At 38.6% G+C, this 22661-nt stretch overlaps 2 protein-coding genes across 2 annotated transcripts in view; both read left to right on the top strand.

Moving 5' to 3' along the window:
- Window positions 1–9529, top strand: part of SHISA9 (shisa family member 9) — a 154453-nt gene extending 144924 nt beyond the window's left edge. Inside the window, exon 4 of the mRNA XM_052679480.1 lies at window positions 9092–9529. Within this exon, the coding sequence (XP_052535440.1) occupies window positions 9092–9462 (371 nt within the window). The 3' untranslated portion in view covers window positions 9463–9529. The remainder of the gene's footprint in view (window positions 1–9091) is intronic.
- Window positions 1–22661, top strand: part of MRTFB (myocardin related transcription factor B) — a 309172-nt gene that overhangs the window by 19168 nt on the left and 267343 nt on the right. The gene's annotated exons all lie outside the window — the stretch shown is intronic.

The raw sequence follows: 22661 nt of genomic DNA, 5'->3' as shown, positions 1-22661 counted from the left end.
GAACATCTGTACAGATTTGGCTTGGTAACTACGAGCAGATATGAGGATTACTCGGTTGCAAACTAAGTTTAAATACAGAATTATTATTATTACTATTCATTCCAACTAAATTCAAGAACTCAAGCAAGAGAAAATTCAACAGTCTTCTGCTTTCTACACGGATATATGTCAATGGTAGTCATGTAATGTTCTTCAGAATTACGCATGAATACCAGCTGAGACTAGTAAGGCAACTGACAGAAATGAAGTTTTTAGTAAAAATGAAATATAAATAGCACCAGTTATCTGTCTGCTATTTTGGTTCTGGATAGAATGTTCTAAAGACAGTAAATGAGTTTAATAAAGAAATCACACAGATAAAAGCCATGGAGATCACTGCTTTACTCCTACACATTCACATGGTAATAACAAAGGGCTGGAGGCAGAGGAGGAGGAAGCACAGTAAAATGTTTTGTAATGTGCACAGTTCATTTCTCCAGAAGTCCTCACCCTGCCACCTTATTTGAAGAAGGACAAGAGGAGGAGAAGAGAAGCTGAAAACAAGAATAATCTCTCTGCTCTATTAACTACGGTACTACAGCGTGAATAAAGAACCCCAGATATCAGTCTGTCACATCCTAAAAATAAAATTAAGTGCAATTGGTAATTTTTATATTGAAAATTTTGCAAAACTGTCTAGGCTCTATAAGGTGCCTTCTCTGCAAGGGACCCATTGCAGCGCAGGAGATCAAACTGCAGTGCTGCTTCTCTTTTCCAAAGTGACAACTGCTTGTAACTCCTGGCAAAAAAGGTACAGGTAGGAGCTGAGCACTCTGAAGCCTTGTGTGCGTGCACTATTAAATGCTCAGGGAAGAGAGCTTCATTACTGATTTTTTTTTGACTGTCAGCCACAGATGTTTTTACCCTACATGAAGACAACTGAGGTTCTGCTCAGAACAGGCATTAGTTCTGCTTTGCCTTTGGGTTTGCCCAAGCTGTGTGAAAAGCTTCTGAAACTCTAGTCTAGCTAGGGTTCAATGCAATTGCTAGTGAACCCTATTTCTTTTCAGTTTTCAGTCTGACACACATCTCTGCTTTGACAAAAAGTTCTGAACACCACTGGCAATTATTCATTGGGCTTTCATAACAAAGGAAGGAGAGAAGAAAGGGAGGAGGAAAAACAGAAATGAACGTGTGCAAGTGCAGCTATGGAATTACTTCAGTTTTTTACTACTGCTTAATATTCCACACCTGAAAAGAGTTCCTTCTAGCAAAAATAATTAAAAAGATAACATTTTCTACTGAAACAACTTATGCCATGTCTATTTTTTTAAACTGACTTCAATCCAGAACGATTGCTGAAAACTCTTTAAAATTTATGTTAATCAAATTAAAGTAACTCTGGCAAAAAAAAAAAAAAAAAAAATAGTTATTACATTACTGGGCATTTTTCACTTAACCACTGCAATTCAGAGAGCCTGCAAACCTCACCCTGTAGTTAGAAATAATGGTGTAAATCCAGTATGCTGCCAACTAAAAGACAGAAAAACGTAGTTCTAGTTCAGCACCAAACCCACATATTAATTGCGTACTCTGAGACCCAAACAGGGTTTCTGTGCCCTTATGCAGCTTTCTGCATCACAACTAAGAATATGTGTAGCTAATTCAGACTCCCGATAAAGAGTTATAATCAGAAGCATACTAAAAAGAAATAAAAATGAAATTCAGTGCACAGAAGAACTGCTAGCACTGATGAGAAGAAATTAGACACCTGCTAAGAACACCTATTACAAATAAATGTGGACAGGAATACAACAGCTCTTTCTGTCAATATTAAAAAAGATAAATTGACACCTTAGAGAAAAACAAACATGCATTTTCACACTGCAGAGCACTGTGAATCGCTCTGTGATGTGACCCATATAACACACAGCCCGCAGTCTCCAGGAACTCCCACTTGCTTTGCAGTCCACTCCCAGGAGCAAGGCTGCATGAGGTCTGCCTCAATTCCTGCACTGCAAGAGCACAGCCTGCTCCTGCATGACTGCATTGTTTTTCTGTAAATGCACAACAAAGCGGAGCTCCTGCAACAGTTAGGCAGCCCTGCCCTTAAACAAACAGAAGATCCTCACCAGTCACGAGCAATTTCATAGCACTGTTGCTGTATAAAGGCACTGCTACAAACTTTTGACATAATCAAACTTTTCCTAATTGATTTGCGTGAGAGGCATTAAAAGTTACTCAGTAAAAAGGCAAGCAAGATAATTGAAGAAGTGGAAGAAGCGTTTTAAACGAATCTCCTGAGCGTTAACCTCTGACTTTGGACAGCATTTTTAGAAAGCATCCCAAAGTCTCCTTTACGATAATCAGTTTATGCTGCAGTCATGCTTTATTCAGAAGTTAAGCATGACAGCAAGACTCCTCAGATAGTTCCTATTTCAAAAGGCAAGTACTCTGACCACGTGTAAGGTTTCCAGTAAAACTCTGATGGACAAACATGCCTAAATGAGATAAAATGAAATTAATAGTCCACAGTAGAACTTTTCATATTTATGTGCCACTGTAGATGCTATAAAAGAACATGAGCTTAGTGGCCTTTAGGAAAAAATAATGAAAACTCAGATTTACAGCTGCAGATCACTGGCTCATATTTTCAAAGTAAAACTGAGAGATACACAATTCTCTTAGGCTTCATTTACAACCTTGTCCACTGGTTTAAGCATAGAACTGGCAGTCGTATTTCTTCTCAAGTTTATAATTCACTGCATGATACTGAGAATGCAACTTAACATTTTGGTGCTTGAATTCAAATGCTAAATGACTACAGGTTATGTGTAGCATGGTCTTCATCTGTGTGCATGCAACAGATTTCTGGTCTCCTGAAGACATCTACAATTGTAGCATAAATTTAACATGATGCAACCATCTTTTCTTTCCAAGTTGACTCAATCTATTAATTCCAGTAAATCAGAAAGGTTTTGTTTTTCTTAAACTGATTACATGCAAGTATTCTGCATTACACTGGTTTCTACATTAGGTAAAATGTGTGTGCAAGTACCTGAAATATTTTTTTCAAAAGCAAAACATGGCATCACTGCAGCACTCTGAACTGAACTACAAATACCTCAATTCAAGCCACGTATACAAAGTCCAATTGGAAAAGTTGTTTTGCAGGTCCAGAGAGCAACCTGCTTAATCTTACACAGTAAATAAATGTTTGTAAGAATAAAAAATAAAAATAGACTCAGCAGTGCAGTGCTGCTTGGCACGTAGTCAGAAGACAGGGGTTTCTGCTCATGCACATGAGCTACTCTTACATTCCAGGGAAAAGGAACTCTGTACATGAGGTTCTACACACGATGCCTGGTGCCTGAGGAGTCAATCGAATTCTGCCTCAGCATTCCAGCCAGGCAGCAGCCTTTGCTGCCTGCAGTGGATAAAGAGAACACTGCTGAGACTGGAGGCTCTATTTACCAAGTCTAATTATATTCCTATTCTAAACCATTCCAAATGCATTTCAAAAGCCAGAAATATTCTGGCCTCTTCACCCTTCAGAAACTGTCATAGAAGTTACTGATAGAAGAAATTTTGGGTCTAAATATTTATGTTTCGTGTCTCATATAATGAAAATTGAATTTTATTTCACCGGGAAAACAAATGCAGCCTTGTGTCGGGAGATGGACAAGCTCATTTCAAACAGCATCTGCACAAGAAAAGGCTGCAATGCTAAGTCTTTTTGTGCTTGGCCTCTCCAGGTCACTATAAGGAACAAGCAAATAGATAAGGTGGCAAAGGGAACAAAAAGAGGGATATTACAGAGCTACAAAAAGCAGGTTCTACCAAAACTGTAGTTAATTTAATGTTAGTTCTAAGCATTTTAGTTAGTTCTATGTATTTTCCTCCACCTCTATCACTGTTAGGGAATAAAAATAAATAATCCACAGATATAAAATATTATCATTGTCCTCAGGACTTTCTAAATAAAGCCAAACCAGGGTTAGATATTCTGAGGGAAAGAAAGGAAAATACCAGGACAGAAATCAATCCATTGCAGCCTACAGGCCTACTTCTGTGTTCTCAGAGCTTGATAGAAAAACAGGGAGGGAACAACACAAAAATTATTTCAAATGACTTTTGCCCTTTCTTAGAATTCAGCTGCATTTAAAATTGTTCCATCTTATATACAGCCACTGCAGTGCCCATGGAAGGAGAACAGCTTGTGACCAGCCATGGCATAGCTGTCTCCTCTTGGACACAATGAGACGCACAGATCTTCCATATCGTTATGATGAGAACATTATTATGTCTCCCTGCAACATCTTTACTGTCAGTCCCACTGAACACTCTCATTCAAAAAGGATGTTGTTAATTGATTTACTTGATGGAATACACTTTTCAGTTAATGGATTAGATCAAACTCATACCTGAGTACAGTTCATATGAGCTAGTCTGTTCCCTCACCAAAGAAACAAACTTCAGCTAACACAGAAAAGCTGCTTCTTTGATTTTCACATGAAGCTGTGCAAAAACTCTCACAAAGAGTTGTTTCATAGCACAGAACCTCTGAACATGTTGTTTTTTGATGCCAGCTTAGAAAAGAAATGAAGAAGCGAACACACATTCAGACAACACCAACAGCAAAGGCAGCGTGCTAGTATTTCCCTGGGCAAAATTCTCATGTCTTCCAACAAGAATTCACTATTTTTTTTTGTCTTTCATTGAGTTTTCAGTTTCATTCTTTAGAGAGAAGAAAGTAATGTTCCAATCGCTTCAGGTCACTACACTAAAAGCTAAGCAAAGTCATGGCTGTAGAAGCACTGTCTTGTTATAAACTGTTAAATATTACATACAGATAGCTTTTACTGTTGCACATCTACAAATATGCAGTTAGTGTATTTTAGCTGTTAAATGCTGTAACACTGTAGTCATTTCATTGCTGTCATCTGCTTGCTTTAATTACCTCCAGCCCTATATTTGAAATAGTTTCTCCCTAATACACTCTTGTGTTTCACAAAGCAGTCCCTAAAATATGGTCAGATAGCAAACAACTCTGTGAAACCTATGCTGAGAAACAGAGATCTGTCTGTGTTTTCTGGCTGACAGCAAGCTCTCACTGGAACTTCTTTTTTTCTCCTTGATGTCTTTAGAGCTTCTCTGAGGGCTCAACTCTTCGCAGACTCCCCTCTCTCACTTCAGAGCTTCCTTCCCATACTTAGGTGCACACTTTCAAAAAAGCTATAGGACATAACTGTCTTTCAGGATTCTACAACACCCCCTACGATAGGTGCAAAGATGTGGTCCAAGGATTCTGAGATCAACAAAGGTGACAGATGAGGAAAAGAGTAATTTAAATACTGTTTCAGAATTACCTAAAACATCCTTATTTAGCTTTACTTTCCACAAAGAAGTGCTTGTAATTGCAATGTTTTACAAGAAAGAGAAAGCATCACACTAATGCACGTTTCACATCGTGAGTGCTTACAGGGCCACCTCCATGAGTAATTAACATGGGATGCAGAGTAACATTACACAGCTCTAGGGCCACCTCTCAGCACAGATAATGTACACTCAAATAAACACACTGAGAAATCCTGGCCCTATCACAGCAACAACATTTTCATCCGTGTCATTTAGAGAATAAGCAACTCACTGGTTTATATACTTCCATTACATAATCATGGATTACAGAGAAATATGTGGAACGTCCAAGATTCGTTATGGCTGGTCATCAGAGAAAGAACAAAGCTTGATTCTTCTTGGCAAATTTAGGCAGAACAGTGAAACTTGAATTTAAAAATTACCATCAAAAACCCACTCCTTTTTGGTCTCATTTGCGATAGGCTAAATTCACAGAAATTTTCATAGGCATTCCCAAGACTTCCCTACCACAAGCAGGTCAGTAGCCATCTCCTTTCTAAACCAAAATGAATGCAAACACTAAGGCAGAAGTCTGCATCTGCAGGGTCCCAACCTGAGAAATAACATCAATACTGCAATACTCAAGATCATGCTGAAACAGAGAGCCGTAGCCATTTCCTTTTGGACATCACCGTGTTTACATCAGAGTCAGCCACGTGTGACCCCCCCGCAGATGACAGAGCCATCGTTGTCCTACTGTCACAAGTCAGCGCCATTTCCCTATCCAGCAAGGAGCAGCCCAGCTCCTGCTAGCACAGTCCTCACCCAGATTTACATCCTGAAGAAGCTGTGCTTTTGGCAGAAAAGAATTTAAGATGTATCAGTTTAGAAAGACGAAGGAAGAGAAAGCATCTCTTTAGCCTAATAGGGCACTCAGCTGGGAGGAAGGAGTTCTGCTCCTGATCTTCATGCTGCTTCTGTATTTTCTTGGTTATTCATTTTCTGCACAGCAGGAACAAAAGGCACAGCTCTCCCCCATTCCAAGCACATCCTTTAAAACGCATTTTGGGTTGGAAAACTTCCACATTCCAATTTTTTTTTTTTCCAAGATGAACACTTATAACAGTGACCAAAATTGTGGTTGTGTTACCTTAAGGGAGTAAAAACCCTACAGAAATACTGAAACAGAACATTTGTATAATCAGCTGCCAGGACTGGAGAGATGGAACACTAAGGATAATGCTCTGAATTAGAATCCTTATTTTACCATTGTTCATTTGGCAATTTTGCAATTCTAATTCTTTATTCCTATGGCAAACATGACAGTGATATCTTTAAATCCTATTTTCATGATTTATCTACAGAAGCCAATGCAAAAGGCACTTCTGTGGTGGCCTTTCATCTGAAAACTCCTTATACTCTGAAAATAGCAATTAATCTTCCCGACACTTAACTACGTCTTCCAGAGCATTAACAGCTTATTTTACAGGTGGTGAAGCCAAGGCAGAGGAGCACTGAGTCAAATACTCAAAGTGACATAATAAACCTATCCTGGTACTGCAAAATGTCTCTGCATGGTTGAAGTCCACATAATATTTCTTGGAGATGGTTAAGAAGAAAAACGAACCTCTTGAGATTCACAATTGAGTTGTCATCAGAATACTACATGTTTTTCTTGATACAACACTTGCTACATACATATGCTCAATATTACAAATCTGAATTTTTCCTGGTTTGAAAATTAGGTTTAACAATTTCTGTACCTGCATTAGCACCAGGTTACGTTGGGGCACAACATAGCAGTATTGTAAAACTTGTAATTCCAGTATGCAAAAATCAGAACTTTTTCAAGTCTTGTCAAGGCCCTTCTGCACAATTAACAACTTGGTGTCAGCAATGCTTTTTTTTTTATAATTGCTGCAATCTAATTTTGCTGCATGTGCCCATGTGTAAGTGTGCATGTCCATGCTGAAGTAAATAGGCCAAAGTATGAGATAAAAAGCCCAGCATTCAGTAGTAGCATTTAATTCCCAGGCATACGTACAAAATTCTCGGGCCTTGAAAGCACTGTCTGATCAGGACAGGCACAAGCAGCAGCTCTCCCATGCTATGACTGCCATATAGCATGCATCAGGACTGTCTTCCTTCTGAACAGAACCATTATTCACCTTGTAATTGACCACTGTTTATGTCACACAAATTGCTGCAGCGTAACTAAGATGATAAAAGCACAAACATGAAATTTTACTTTCTAGTTACATGACATTAGATTAGTTTTTAATTTTTCCATGCAAATTAAACAAATTTTAATATGAAACAACAAATATATCTATATTAGGTGGTGGGCATAATTAACTAGGCTGAATTTAAGTTACATAAGCTAGTGTGACTTTTCACATGCAGAAAAGGTCTAAGTCATAGGGTATAGAAAGCTGCACCCCTACCCTGCTGCCTTTATGTGCCTTTGATGTAAACATTCACACAAATAAGCAGTTGTGTGGATAATCACGGTGCATTTCCTGCAACTATTTTTCTGGATAAATGCTTGACAGCAGAAACATTAATGGGAAGTCAGTAATATAAAGTGTGTTTCCTTCCTGTTTTTATTCAACTAATCCATAATACATTTTGTAGCATTCAAAGAATTTTAACCACTTAAATACGACAACCCAAAATCAGAACCGGAAAAAATTCCTTGCAATCACACATCTTGTACTGAAATTAGACTAAACGATTATCCACGTTCTGTGATTTGTTTAAAATAGCAGACACCTGTATGCTTTTTCTGTAGAAAAGCATCCATTCACCAATTAAAAAAGAGACAGATGAAGATAGGTAAAGCATGCAAAGCCTAATTTTAGAGCACAGACAAGAGCAATTTCAGTTCATCTAGGAGGAAACATCTCTTTAATGACAAAATTAAGGATTTAAGATCAAAGCCAGTCATATAGTCATTACACAAAAAAAATGTAATCAGGTGATAAACTGCAACTGCTGCTGGTAATATTCCTTCCCCCTGAGATATAAGAACAAGGAGGATATAGAACTAAAGTCTGATCTTGAAGATTAATTCAGCGATCATGGGAATTTCACCACCTTGTATTAGGATTCAGACCAGAGCTGGAGAAACGTAATTTTTAGTGCCAGAGAAGCCTCCTAGCAATACTCAGGAGAGAGAAAAAGAGGAGTAATATACAAAACCAAGTGCAGGGAATTAAAATTCTTCTCATTATGAAGGCAAGTGCTGAGCTGTATAGACAGAAATGTACAAAACAGAGAACCTTCAAGGCAAACGAAGGGAGCTAGCTGTGGTGCAGCAAAAGTCAAGTCTCAGCTGACAATATCATATACCCAAAGCACAACACTGATGACTAACACACCACTGTTAGTTCATCTATGTGTTTGGCCCTGTATTAAATAAAAATCTAGATTTTGAAGGGAATAAATAAACGTTCCTTATACAAATAAGCTCTTAAAAAAGAAAAAAGATATTAAGTTCCCCTTAAGCTCATGATACTCAGTTTAAAATTTAACTGAGATGCTGGACTGCAACAGTAGGCCTTTAGCTTCCTGAGTATGATTCATATTTCAAAGCAAGGCAAATAAATGCTAGCAGCAACAACAATCAAATCTGAGCAAAAACACACACTGAAGACGTGTTCAGGACATAACAGAGGGCAAAATCATAAACTGCTTAACAATTCTTTTCTGCCCAACTGATTTTCTGTTCCCTCCCCCTTTTAAATCCAAACAGCTGACAAAGTCAACGACGACTTCTACACCAAACGCCGACATCTCGCAGAACTGGCTGCCAAGGGGAGCCTTCCGCTGCACCCGGTGCGCATAGAGGAAGACAGAGCGTACACAATCGACAGCGGCTTAACCAAACAGAACGGGCAGAAATCCAAAATGGCAAAGATACACACACACCCGTTAGGCTACAATTCCCATTACAAGACCTGGGATCCAAACGACCAGTCTCTTAGACGGCAAGCATATGCAAACAAGGGGAAATACAGTATGGGAGACCCAGCATTAAGTGACCCACTGACAACGCGGAGTCAGAATTATTTGGGTCCACAGCCATACTTCATAACCAACAGCAAGACAGAAGTAACTGTTTGAGCTTTTCTTTTCCTTTTTTTTTTTTTTTTTTGTAAAGAAATCCTTTAAAAAACACTCGCAAATATAACACACAACACACTGAACTGAAAGGCAAAAAATAAATTTTAAAACATAAAAAGGAAAAAACAAAACAAAACAAACAATCCACAGTGGAATGAAGAAAGCAAGCAAGGAAGGAAGGAAAGAAAGATGGAAGGAAGCTCCACCTGGACATTCTTGGTATCCAGCTAACTAGACCGAAGAGTGAGTGAATACCATTCAGCAATACACACTGAAGGTTGAATTATAAACTACATTTGTATTTCACAACGGAGCATAAACCCTTGTGACTAAATTTTTTTACTTGAAACTAAAATCCATGATGAGAAGTAGCACAACCTAGAGAAATTTTATGTCTGCTTAAACATTTACTCTATGTACCTGCCTTGAGACAGTGGAAGAAGAGAAAACAATACACTGTAATATATTATTTCAGTGAGGAATTTTGTATAAAATCTATTAACAGTCGATCACTAGGCCCATGAAAAGTCAAGACCAAACATCTTGGTACAACTCAGAACATCAATTATCATACTTTCATCCCATTCTATAGAAAGTGCAAAAAATATTTATACAGTAAGGAAGACTCTTTCATGTGGAATTTATGAAGACTGTTACATTTTAGAGCACATACAATCTTTCCAGCTGACAGTATAGAATTCTGAGGGATAATAACAATCAGCAGAGGATTTTGTTTCAGTTTACTTTGAAATTTTTGGGATCCTTCAAAATAAGAAGAGACACTTCATGCGACACAGACAGCTGCTGGGGGAATAAGGGCATCAAAACATTCCCTCTCAGTCCTCCTGTTTTCAGGCAGATGGTAACAATTCTCACTTGGAAGACAGTCAGGACTTTTTCTTCACCTATATGTTTTGCCTATCTTCAAATGCTTCAGACTGAAAATAAGCGTGGGTGGTGCCTTTACTGTATTACTATTGTTCAATGACAGTCTTGTTTCTTCAAGTGACCCCTTTGTCCCTTTATGCTATTTCCTCATGTTTTGCTAAGGATGACAAGGGCTCTGCCCTGCTCAGCCCCCTCTGTTTGTCCTGAAGGGAAACTGGACTACGTCTCCAAGCAGCAGTTGCAGTCAGGTTGCACTATTTAGTTAGACCCCTCCATTTTCCTAGTTTAAACTTTTGCCCGTTAGTCTGGCATTTTGTATTTGCTTTTAGCCATGGTAGTTCTTTCTTTGTAGTTCAATTAAACGTTACATGGTATATTGTCTCTACTGTTTAGCTCTCTATAGTGGCGTTCCCTCTTGGTGGACTATTTGATGGAAGAGTCTACTGGACTAGCCTCAAACATCAAAGAGGTTTCGGTTTAAACTACTCGACTCGATTTGTGGTCTCAGCTGAGGCTCTGATGAGATGGATGCCTTGTTTATGAGTAAAACCACTCTCTAATTGGTCCCTGGTAGCAGCCTCACAGCACCAGGCCTGTAAGGCTTCTGCAAATCCCCAATAAGGTAAGCAGAACTGGGATGGTAGGCAGCATGTTCAGTTTTTCACTTAAATTCCTGCCCTTCTCCCTGACCTGAATCCTAACTAGCTATCTTACTACAGCTGAATTCTCAGTAGCTGTCAGTTATTCCTGAGATAAGTTGTGGAAGGGTATGCAGGGAGGAGTGAGAACTGTGATGTTGTAAAAAGAATGTGAAGTGGCATTTCTTACTGTACTCAAGTGACTGGCAGCATTTCTTTTTAGCCCAAAGGATGCAAGGGCTATGAATGTGAAATACAGTTAAACAGAAAGACCATTTTTTCTAAGCTATGTTGAGATTGACATGTATTCTGAGAGCATCAGCATCTCTCCATAAGCGTGCTGCTAAACTATATCATCCTCTATTTTAAGACTATCAGAATTGGACAAAACCCAGGGGACAAGTACTTTGCACAAAACCCAGTCTCTCTATTATCTTAATTTTATTCTTTTAATCTCTATTGCCTTCACAACTGGCTTAATTTGACCCTTTATGGAATGTTGCCGTTAATCCATTTGCTTTAGATAACACTTTACAGCTGCACTGTAATTCACAGAGGTTTCGTGTAACTTAAGAATATTTTATGTGGAAATATTTTAGTAACTGTATGTTCTGTAAGGAAACCCGTGTTAATACTTGTTAACTACAGAGTTTATGATACCAATAATACTTCCTACAATAAAGATGTTTGTTTGTTTTTTTAAGAATGTTTATTTGTAAACATATGTATTCACTATATTAATATGAATTTCTTACCTGGCAATAAAACTGATTCTATGTGAATCCAACATGCTGGCTGATTTGTTAGCTTTTGCCATTGGATCAATTTTTGATTATTAACTGAGCTTCTGTATCTTCTCACTGCAGTCAACAGCATTCACCTCAGCAAAAATGAAGGTGTGACTGCCATTGGTAATCTTGTGAACAAGGTTCTTTGGAAAGTACACACATACTGCATATGTTACTTAAGTGCAATGTATGTTACACTCAGGATAACAATACATACAATGCATGCACGCCTTGCAAAGGTCCATTTGACCTATAAACATCCAAGCTCACACACAGCTTGTGCCATTTCATCAAAAAATTAGTTTTGGGGAAAGTAAAAAAGGTAAAGATGCACAGGGCCTGATTTTGTTCCTCATGACTGCATGGGAGTTTTGCAGTAAGCTTCAACTGCATCCCAGGACTAAAACTACCCAGCAAGTACAGATGAAACACTGGTGTATATTGCTTCAATTTTTCTTAGCATGTTCACTACTGAAAAACCTGTATGCAACAACTGTGTACCAAGCCAGCTGGAACAGAATGGTCATTTATGGACTCTCATTACTGTTTATGGCTCATAAACCTGACCACAAACGGAATCTCAGAAAAAGAGTGTTTTGGTAACAACTTCTGTTTACTTTGCTACAATGATGTTGGGTGAGTTTCAGCAGGAAAAACAAGGAATCAGCTTCCTTTCTGCTTTCCTTCCTTAAAATGCCAGAGGGCATTTTCAAATATGTTCAAGTATTCCTCTGTCCACTTCTTTTCATTCCCCTATCATGCTCACTCCACTGCACTGTTTCTCTCCTATATATCATATCCTTCCCACTAAATCATAATAGCCTCTTGGACAAAACAAAAGGCATCTTCTCTGGCTCCACCCTCTGAAAGCTTGCCTCCCTCCACAGACCTGTATCACATTCATTTCTCTATCTTCATTTGCAGCCACTCATTTTAAGTTAGTAAGTTCTCCACTATTTTCTCAATTGTATTCCAGGGCTTATTCTTGCTGTTGCTTGTATGATGCTGATCTTATTCACCTAAGTTTCCTGGGGCGTACCTATTCATTTCTATACAGTTTGCAGTACTTTTGGTAGCTACAGAATTTCACAGTGCTTGGTAGTGAGGTCTCCACTAGTAGCAATGTCTACTCATCTTCAATAAAACCTCACTGAAAATAAGATAAGCACCTATCCCACAGACAACCACAGATCTCACTGACTTCTCACAGCTTCAGCTATCTTTGACTTCCCACATCATCCTCTAAGAAACCACACTGAAATCAGGTTTCTAACCTCTCATTTCTCTGCTCCTCACTCTTCTCAAGCTCAATACCCTGCATGTAATATCAGCTCTCTACATGTTTGTTTTTTCTTCATGCGTAAGCCTGAACCTTTTGTCACCACGAACAAGAACTGCATTGTAAGTAACTTCTGACTTACAATGTTGTAAGTAAGAAATTCAGTATTTCTTCTGTAAGTCTCCCTGATATTAACTCAGTACCTCATTATACCCAATAATGTGTGTCATCAAGAAACGAAGATGTTCCATATACAAAGCTATCAGGTCTCATAACATTCCACACTGTAGCTGCAAATGTTTCTGACTCACTACATTCATGCTTTGTTCTAATTTTATAGAATGATTAATGAGTCTGGAGTACTAAATAAACAACCCTACTCCAAAATTATTGCACAACTAATCTGCAGGACCACTCACAACACTGTCCCAGTTTAGAAGAAGTGAACTACATTCGTACCATATTCCTGTTAGGTTCAGATCGCACTGTCTACTGTCCTACCTGAAGAGATGAAGATGATTCTTCATGTCACACTGCAGTTTCTGCTACAGGTAGTGCACAGAGGAGCAGAGAAGTCTAATCCGATGGCTTAGAATACAAATGCAAGCTTACCTCCAGTATTCACCCATAAGCAATGTTTTCTTGAGAATAGGCTTCACTTATATTTCACAAAGAAGAGATAGAGACTGCACAATGTTAGTTTAACAAAGGCAGTTTGGATTTCACTCACAGGGCACATCTCTTGTTGCACTTGTGTTCTGGTATACTAGACGGCACAAGCAGTTCAGCTGGCTCTCCTGCTACACGTTGTGAAGGACTATGTTTCAGAGCAAAATGGCAGATGAGTGTGACCAATGAGGGGAAATAAATTTGAATGTTTTATGCTAAAACACAAAATCAATTCATGTGAAAAATTTAGCATAATAGCACAGTAATCTCAGCCTATGGACTGGGGGGGGAAGTCAGTAAATGCTATTACAGCCAGAAGCCCAGGGGAAATTTTTCTGTGTAAACATCAATATACAGCTCTAATTTGAAAAGCGGTTGTAAAAAACAATTCTTGGAACTCACACTTTATGTTTTAGAGAATCCCAGACTTGAATTTGCTCAGTCTGCGAGTAAGATATGTCCTTACACCTGCCAAATTCAATCCAGAATACGTGCCTTAAACCAAGACTTTACTCCCCCCATCCAGCTGCACTAATGAAAGTCAGGACCAAATCAGATGTTTATATTCTGAATTTGCAAAAGCTGCCAGCAGACAAAAGGCAGCTGACAAGGCACAGTAGTAAATGCTTCCATAGAAGATGAACCATGAATTATTTTACACATATCACTCAATTCTGCTGGCTTTGTCAGGTTAGCAAAACATAAGAAATATATTTACCACCAGTGCCCACAAATCACACTACTTTACACTGGAAGGAAATCAAACCCAGACCTAGCTCTCAGGCTTTTTTCTATGTCATTATTTGCCAAATAAACATTATCAGAACGGTCTAGGGCTCCCTGAAAAAGGCCTTCTCTATCCTAGGACACCACTCTTCTCGAAAGATATTAATGGTATTGCTTCAAAAGTAAGGTTTTCAATTCATTTTTCATTCTCCAAGTTTGGGCTCCCATATGAGAAGCAGAAGTTGAGAATTCATGCTTACTTGAAGCTGAAATAGGTCTAGAATCTCAGTCTATGAAAGTGCTGCATCACACAAGTGGGAAGAGTGAGCCACTACCCATACCTAAGTGCACGAGGCAACGTCATGTTCCATTCATGCTCCTTCACTGACACATGAAGAGGGTCTTTATATCCATCTTTCTCTGTAGATAACCGGAGGACAATTTCGCATTCCCAAACTGCTATCATTTTATAAAAAAGATACTATTTTTCTAGGTAATTCTTCCAGGTAGAAGAATTATTTGTCTGTTCAGGGCTTTAGCTCTATGCTGTTAAACACATAGCTGCACCTTGTCTGTTTAAGTTAACACTAGCTTCCTTTGCTTAGCCAATTCACTTGCATTTAAATTATGATACATCCCTGCCTGCTAATAGGAGTTGATACTTCACTGTCAGAGTACATCATCCGAACCTGTAAGCCGCGTGTTGTGTGCATCCCTAGAAATAAATAGGGCTGGGAGCACACCAGGCTTTCAGCAGTGACAATATCCAACTGAGAGAGTACGTCAGGCAGTGCTGCTGCACAGTCTGAGGTTCAGCTACAACCAGGACTGAAAAACAGAACTAATCACCAGCCTTCCAAGTGGTCATTGGCAGGATTATTTTGTCAAGGAAACAACTCTTACCAAGCAGCAGGTGCACCAGTGAAGTCAGTAATGTTGACTGAGCACAATGACCTTCTTTTGTTGGTCTCACTTTCACTCTCCAGTAGCTAGGCTCACACTAACATTTTGCTCACAGTCATTATTATGTGAGAGACCTTTGCCAGTCTGAGTACCTGTAATTCCTCAAAGAAACTGGTCCCCAAGAGAAAGAGCACCTTACCTGTGAGTGTTTCATTAAGCAAAGGAAGGAAGTATAAAATATCACTACTGTGGTCTTTCTCTCCACCACCTGCGAAGAGGAACTAGGTTTCACTTTGTCCCTAACAGTTCCTTACGATGTAGGGAGAAAGCTAAAGGAAGCCTGCCTTTCTGTCTAAAGATTTCAAGTTTCCAAGGCAGTGTTAGAATTCAGAAGGGTTTTTTCAGACATGTTCTGCAAGGGTAGTATTGACTGCCAAGCACAGAGACTCCCTGTTGACTCCCTCACACACTTTGACTGAGGAAAATCATGCAACTGAAAGACAGACTGGCACTACATCAGTACTGCCTTTACCACACGCCATATGAATTTCACAGGAATTTTATGATTAATTTACTAGATAAGATGTTATTGTTCACAGACAACAGATGAGTATACAGCTAAATGAGTATTCAGCAGGAAGGCCCTATTTTATCCTTCCCAGATTAACTCATAAGCACAGTTATTTCTACAGTTGCACTTCCATGTTAAGTTGGTCACAGGAAATTTCATTATGTTGAACATTCCAATATGCACTACAAAATCGATCTGCCACTTTAAAATTCTTCATAACAGAAAAGCAGAAGTATTCTTTCTGTGAAGTATTCTTTCTGTGTGAAGTGGCAGTGAACAGGTATAACACAGAGGATGCTACACTTAAATGAAGAGGTGATATTAAATCTCTACCAGCCCCAATCCCATTCCCCACATCTGTAACATTACAGCCATAATTACTGTACAACAACACTTCCTCGTCACAAAGTATTGCCGAGACTGAAGTCAATGCATTTAATCGACTTTAGTGGAAGATGAAGTCAACTTTCCATTACGTTCTACTATATTTGTTCACTTTTCAACAATAACCCTCTAGGATGGGTCACAATTTCTGGAAAGAAGACATGAAAGTGTGTAAATTCTTTATAAAACATTATAGCACTCAGTAGCCTTCAAAATTCTTCTCTACTATCTTATCTGAAAGTGGGAGGAACATTCTGCACCACAGACACCCATACACATATACACGCGTGCGTGAAAAGAAGCAGCAAAAGAGAGACATACACAGAGAAGATAGCAAGGGGTGCCACCTTCAGTTTACACCGTCAGTGTGACAGAACACTAGACATTACTGACATTAACAGAAGCAAGCCTGCATTAATACAGAACCACATGATCATGCAGATTGGACAAGACCCTTATAATCACTGAGTCCAACCAACAGCCTGTAAGCCCACTGCTAACCCAGGTTCCTAAGTGCCACATACACGTCTCTTAGCCACACCTCCAGGAGTGCTGACTGCACCACCTCCCTGGGCAGCCCGCTCTTATTCCTAACCATTCTTTCCACGAAGAAATTATGTGGATATTCAATTTAAACCTCCCCTGGAGCAACTCAGGGCCATGTGTCCTGCCACATCACTTCTCACCTGAGAAAAGAGAGAACCGCCATCTTGCTACAGCCTCATTAGACAAAGGGCACTAATTTCATGAAGAGGTAATATTACCTGGTAATACTTCTCCCTCCTCTCTTCTCCGGATTGACTTTGGGTTTTAATTGGATTTTGTTTCGCTGTTAGATTTAGTTTTTGCCTATGTCAGAATGGCCATAGTCTCATCAATCAACAGAAAACTAAGGAAAAGAGATTATTAAAAGTGCCCACTAGATCAAGGCAAAGGCTACAAAATTGAAGAGGTGACTAAGGCTGAAACAAGGAACATTATATAGAAATGATATTGCTGCCTGCAGAAGTTAAAAACTATGGAGCTTTTATACCATCTGTTAATTTCCCCTTTGCTTGCAGCATAAGGGAACCACACGAGATACACCATAATAAACAGATTTTTTCCTGTTGGAGATCATAAGTCTCCAGAACCTGTGGCATATATGTTCACTTACACTCAAGCTGTTAATATATAAAAGTGAGAAGGGAACCAGTATTTTTATCAATGTGGAATAGCAGCTGAGACAGACAACACAACCTCCGCAGAGGGACACGTCCATATGCTGCACAATAATGAATGCCAAGAAATAAGACAGTATAGGGGCTTCTCCTCGACAGTTCTATTCTGTCATTTTAAATACAGGTAAAAAATCCTCGTCCACGAAGATTCTTCAAAAACTGACATAGCATGGTATCTTAGAAAAAAAAACATCTGCAAAGACCATATACAACATTATTTCCCAGGCCATTTCTGTTACCCTGTTATGATGAACACTATCTCTTGCTAGAGCTGCATTCCAGGCCTTACCACTCATATACTGTATTTTTGATCTTTTCTGTTGCCTAGTAAAGGTTTTTGAATTTGCTGCCAATCCAAGCCCTGAAGCATAGATGGGAATAAAAAGCATTTTATCTCCAAGCATACTATTCCAGATCATAGTTTCTACTAATAATCTGCACAGTCACTCAAGCTGTATGACATGCCTGTTTCCTTATGAAGACTAATTTGCATACATACAGAATCCTAATACGCCTTGTGTATATTCCCATACATGGAGCTTGAAGCCATGGAGCCCTCTGCTCTCATCTGATCTTATTTCCTTTCAGCAAAAGGAAGGAATATTTGCCAGACAGGTGTTTCATAGGTTTCTCATCCAAAATCCCAGCAATGCAAGTAATGGGTGACATACACAAACACTTCTGCTGACATTGGTCCACTGACATTTTAAAAACATGGAGGATTATTATTATTATTTTTTTAAGATATCACATAGTCTGCAGCAAAGGAATCACACTAATTTACATGGCATCATGGAGCTGTTTGCACTACTTGTGCTTTAGAAACAGTCTCTTGCAAAGATCTTACACTGGAATTAGAATTACCTAACAGGCAAGAACTAGCACTGACTGAGATTCCAAGACCTGCCTGATTTACACAAGAAAGTCAGTGATTGCAACAAGGATGCTTGCAGTTTTCAGCTAGACCTCTCCTCCCACAACTCCTTTAGTATCTGCGTTTTGATCACTTATCTCAATGGACTTCAGCATCATCCTATTAGGAGAAGGCAGATGCTCTGATAGTGACAGTGCCATTTAGACCAGAGCACTTGTGAGAACAGGGCAAGTGTGAAGTCAAGGGGGATCAAAACGTTGGCAAAAAAAACTGGCCTCAGAAGCATGGAGATGGGTCTTTTTGTAATAGCTTTGAGTTCACTTCATGGGGGTACATGCATAATTCCAGGAAAGAAAAGAAACTACAATCTCAGCTCAGAAGTAAGAGAAAAAAGAACAGGAAAGACTGAGTGGGAATAGAAGGGGATTTCACATTACATGAAGATCCCACATTTGACTCTCTAGCACCTCTGTGCAGTGCTTCCCAAACCACTTTTCCTTTCTTATCTTGCCTAGATTGGACTACTACAAAATGGGTGCCAACTTCAACATTCAAATAATAGCAACCAAGCAGATGTGAATGTGGTATTGAATAAGATCTTCCAGGAGCTAAGTACAAATGAGTATTTTCAGTTTTAACTCAAAGGACAGAATGGAACAACTTGGGACTGTAAGTGCTCTAAGACGTGACTGAAGTTCAGAGGGTGTACAGCACAAGGACATGAAAAACAGCCAAGGTAGGAAATGAAGGGATAGGAAGCTTTTCTACAAAATGATTTTGGGGTTACTATGTCATAGAGAAGATAAACAGCAGATTTCTTATGATTCCTAGGGTTAGCTGTTAGCTGAAGCACTGTCCAGAAATTTATGAATCAACTCCAGAGATGAGAAACAGCAATGTTTAGAAGACTAGAAATTACAAAGGGAGAAAAAAAAAAAAAAAACAAACAAGGATAGAATAAACCTTTATTACTTCAGGGAACATTTCCTCTTTTTATTTGAGGGACAATTTTGGAGACAAATGATTACATCTACGTGAAGAGGAGCTGAAAAGAGAAAAATAATATACCCTGTTGGAGGCAGGAGGAAAAGTAGTTGACATACGGATGACTTAGTTAAGTAGTAGAAGAAAAATCTATTGAATGGCATGGACTGACAAGCAGTGAAATGGGTTACATACAGAGGCTGTGGAGTTTCCAGCACTGAATGATTTTAAAGAAACATTGAACTGATTCTGTCAAGAATGATTTAGATATCACTGAATTCGTCTTGAAGAAGAAAGATGAACTAGATGATCTTTGAAAGTCCATTACAATTCTAATATCTTTCCTTCGATGCCCACAGCAAAGATGTTCCCATACGAATAGTTTTCTCTCACATTTATTTTACCAGGAAGCAGCAGACCAGCTGTAATTAGTAATATAAGGGTACCAGAGGTTTATCCAAAATTCCTTGTTGTTACACTGCAACTACAAATTGGTGCATAATGTTCTCATGATACGGTATCTAAAAGTGCATACATTCAGGCACACTAAAATGTCTGGAAACAGAGACTCTGGAGACACAGACTGTAACACACTAACTGTGTTATTAGCTATTATTGATACAAACATCTGACAGTAGTTCTTTCATTCCAAGACCCTACCTGGCAGTCAAAGCCTCTAAAAGGCCAAAATCCTAAGCTCTCAAAGGTAACAAGCCTTTTCCAGATGATGCGGTTTCAGAGGTAAGGAAAGAAGCCACTGAGATACAAAACTAGGTTTCCAAAAACCATAGGTTTCAGTCCCACATCTGAAGAGGACTCGCTTACGATGCATCAGTTCCTTTTTGTGGTTTTAGTTTGTTTGTGGTATTATTGGAAAGTGGGGATAATAATAATTAGTCTCTAATTTCACTATAAAGTTCCCTGGGACAAGCAGTCTAGCCGATACCACTTAAGAGAGAAAGGAAAAGAATATATCCTCATTTGCTCCCAATAGAACTCATACACAAACTCTGGTCAGTCCCTGAGAAGCACACACACAGTTAAAACCACAACCAGATAACTTCACTGAGAATTTAGGCAAGGATATCACTGCAACCAAAAGTAGGCCATAAGACAGACAAATGGGCTGTCAGTACTGCCTGCAGTCACTTGCTGGCCTTTGGCACTAAGATGAAACCATAATGTTCTGTAATTACAGATAAAAGAGATTTTACAGAAGAGATCTCCAAAAAACCCAAACATTCTGAGAACAAAAAAAGAGGCCCAGCAACTTGTCTGCATGCTCATTCTTCAGACTGGAGAATAACCATCAAGACAATTTTTTTATTAGCAGCTGTACAGAGCTCAGTTCTAGACTCATGAGTGAAATCACGAACCCCATACAAAAAGAAAAATATGAAAAGAGGAATATTTGAGAATAATATAGCCAGACTGTAACAAAGACAAAACCACAAAACCCTAAAGCTTTGGCACGCAGAAATTACACAAAAACAAGTGCCACAAACAAAAGATACATTTCAATCATAACTGAAAACCTTGAATGGTAAGCCTTGTGCCTTTGGCAGCATGGAGGATGAACTCATCTACAGAACCAAAGACTCCTCTGGGAAACATTATGGGGTTTCAAGAGAAGAACTGAGGAAGCCTTATGCATGTTCACATATGTAATTTAAGAACAGCTTTAAGGTGTATTAGAGGGTATGTTCTCATGTCTCTACATAAAGGTCAAGACATAAAAAATGTGGCGTAGAGTTTTTCTCCCTGTTCTCCTAAGCCAACATCATAATGCATATGATCAATACTCTTAATAATTCCTAGTAATTACTACAGTCACAACTGTTACAACACTGTCAGTGACACGTTAGAAACAAGTAGTCTGGATTTTGTTCGTTGTCCGCATGCAGTCACACAGAGCTCCATGAGCATTAATCCTGCACAGACTTCCTTTCTTGGGCTGCTGTTGCAGCTGTGCTGATTTGTGGGTCACTGGCCCGTGGCTGCAATGTAGGCATCTGTAAAAACCAGTGTGAGATTGAAAGAGAGACGTATTTCCTCTTTTGGGAAACTCCACCAAATGAAGATACTGCCATTACTCGCTACCTAAAAAAGCACTATAAAATGAAGTTGAATTATTTCAAGAGTACAGAAGTGCATGTAAAATGTATAGCTCATAGTCATATAGCACACTTGCATACTTTTTGTTGATGAGGTAGAAAAACAGCTTAAAAATCTAATTGCAAGTATTTGCAAGAGGAAAAAGAAAAAAGACAATCCTTTTTCAGTCAGTTCACCATTAGGTAATGAGAACACTTAAGAAAATCAAATTAGCAGTAGTTGTGATTAGTTTCATTTGATCCCTTCAGAACCTTTTCTAGAAAGTTGAAACAAGATGTACTGAATCCTTTCTAGGACATTCTGTTTCCTCCCAGCATTTTGTTTTCAATGCAAAACACCTTGGCTTAAATAATAGAAACTATAAACTATAGACATGACTGAAAACACTCATCTGAAGAAAAATAATCATGTGTAATCATTAGTGTAGAATTTCACATAAGCTTTGGCCATTAATTTTGTTTTTTAAATTCTGCTGTCAATGATTCTTTGATGTTATTTTGTTTTACAGTTGCTGTTTGTATGAAAACCTTTAAATTTGGTTTTGTAAAACATTGTCAGCTTCTTTTATTCTAATTTGTACAGTTGGGAATCCATCTCCCTATACAGACTGTATGAGAAACTCCTACATACATTTTAAAAAAAAGTACTACTTCTTTTTATTTTGTAGTATTTTATCACTCCTAGGCAACCATACTCCAGAGCTGGCTGCATACAATTTTATACAAAATATCAAAAGCACCTCCACAAGTTATCCTGCTAACTTAGAGATAGATTCTTGTGCTCACTACACTACAGATTTGGTCACTTAACATTTATATATGCAAACGTAAAACAGTTATTCAGTTATTTCACAGGGAAACTGATGATATTTGCTGAGTAATGCTAGCAATCATAATTTAGAGTTTATATGCATAAGCTTGATTCTTGAAGAGAAACAGACTTCTAGAAGAAGCATAAATTGGATTAAAATTTTAAAAATCATTCAAAGTTGTAAACAAAATTAGCAAAATGCTTCACCTCTGATGCCAGCAGAATCAATTTAGAGGTATATATTTCAAGGAAGGGAAGCATCATGCACCAACCTAATTCTTATAGATACTTCCCTACTGACCTCCAGAAGGATTAGCTCACACCTAGTGACATTCACTCCGAGAGGTATT

This window comes from Tympanuchus pallidicinctus, unplaced genomic scaffold (assembly GCF_026119805.1).
Source record: "Tympanuchus pallidicinctus isolate F22 unplaced genomic scaffold, pur_lepc_1.0 scaffold18, whole genome shotgun sequence".
Classification (NCBI taxonomy): domain Eukaryota; kingdom Metazoa; phylum Chordata; class Aves; order Galliformes; family Phasianidae; genus Tympanuchus; species Tympanuchus pallidicinctus.
The sequence above is the reverse complement of the archived record's forward strand: the minus strand, read 5'-3'. Positions and strand labels throughout refer to the sequence as shown.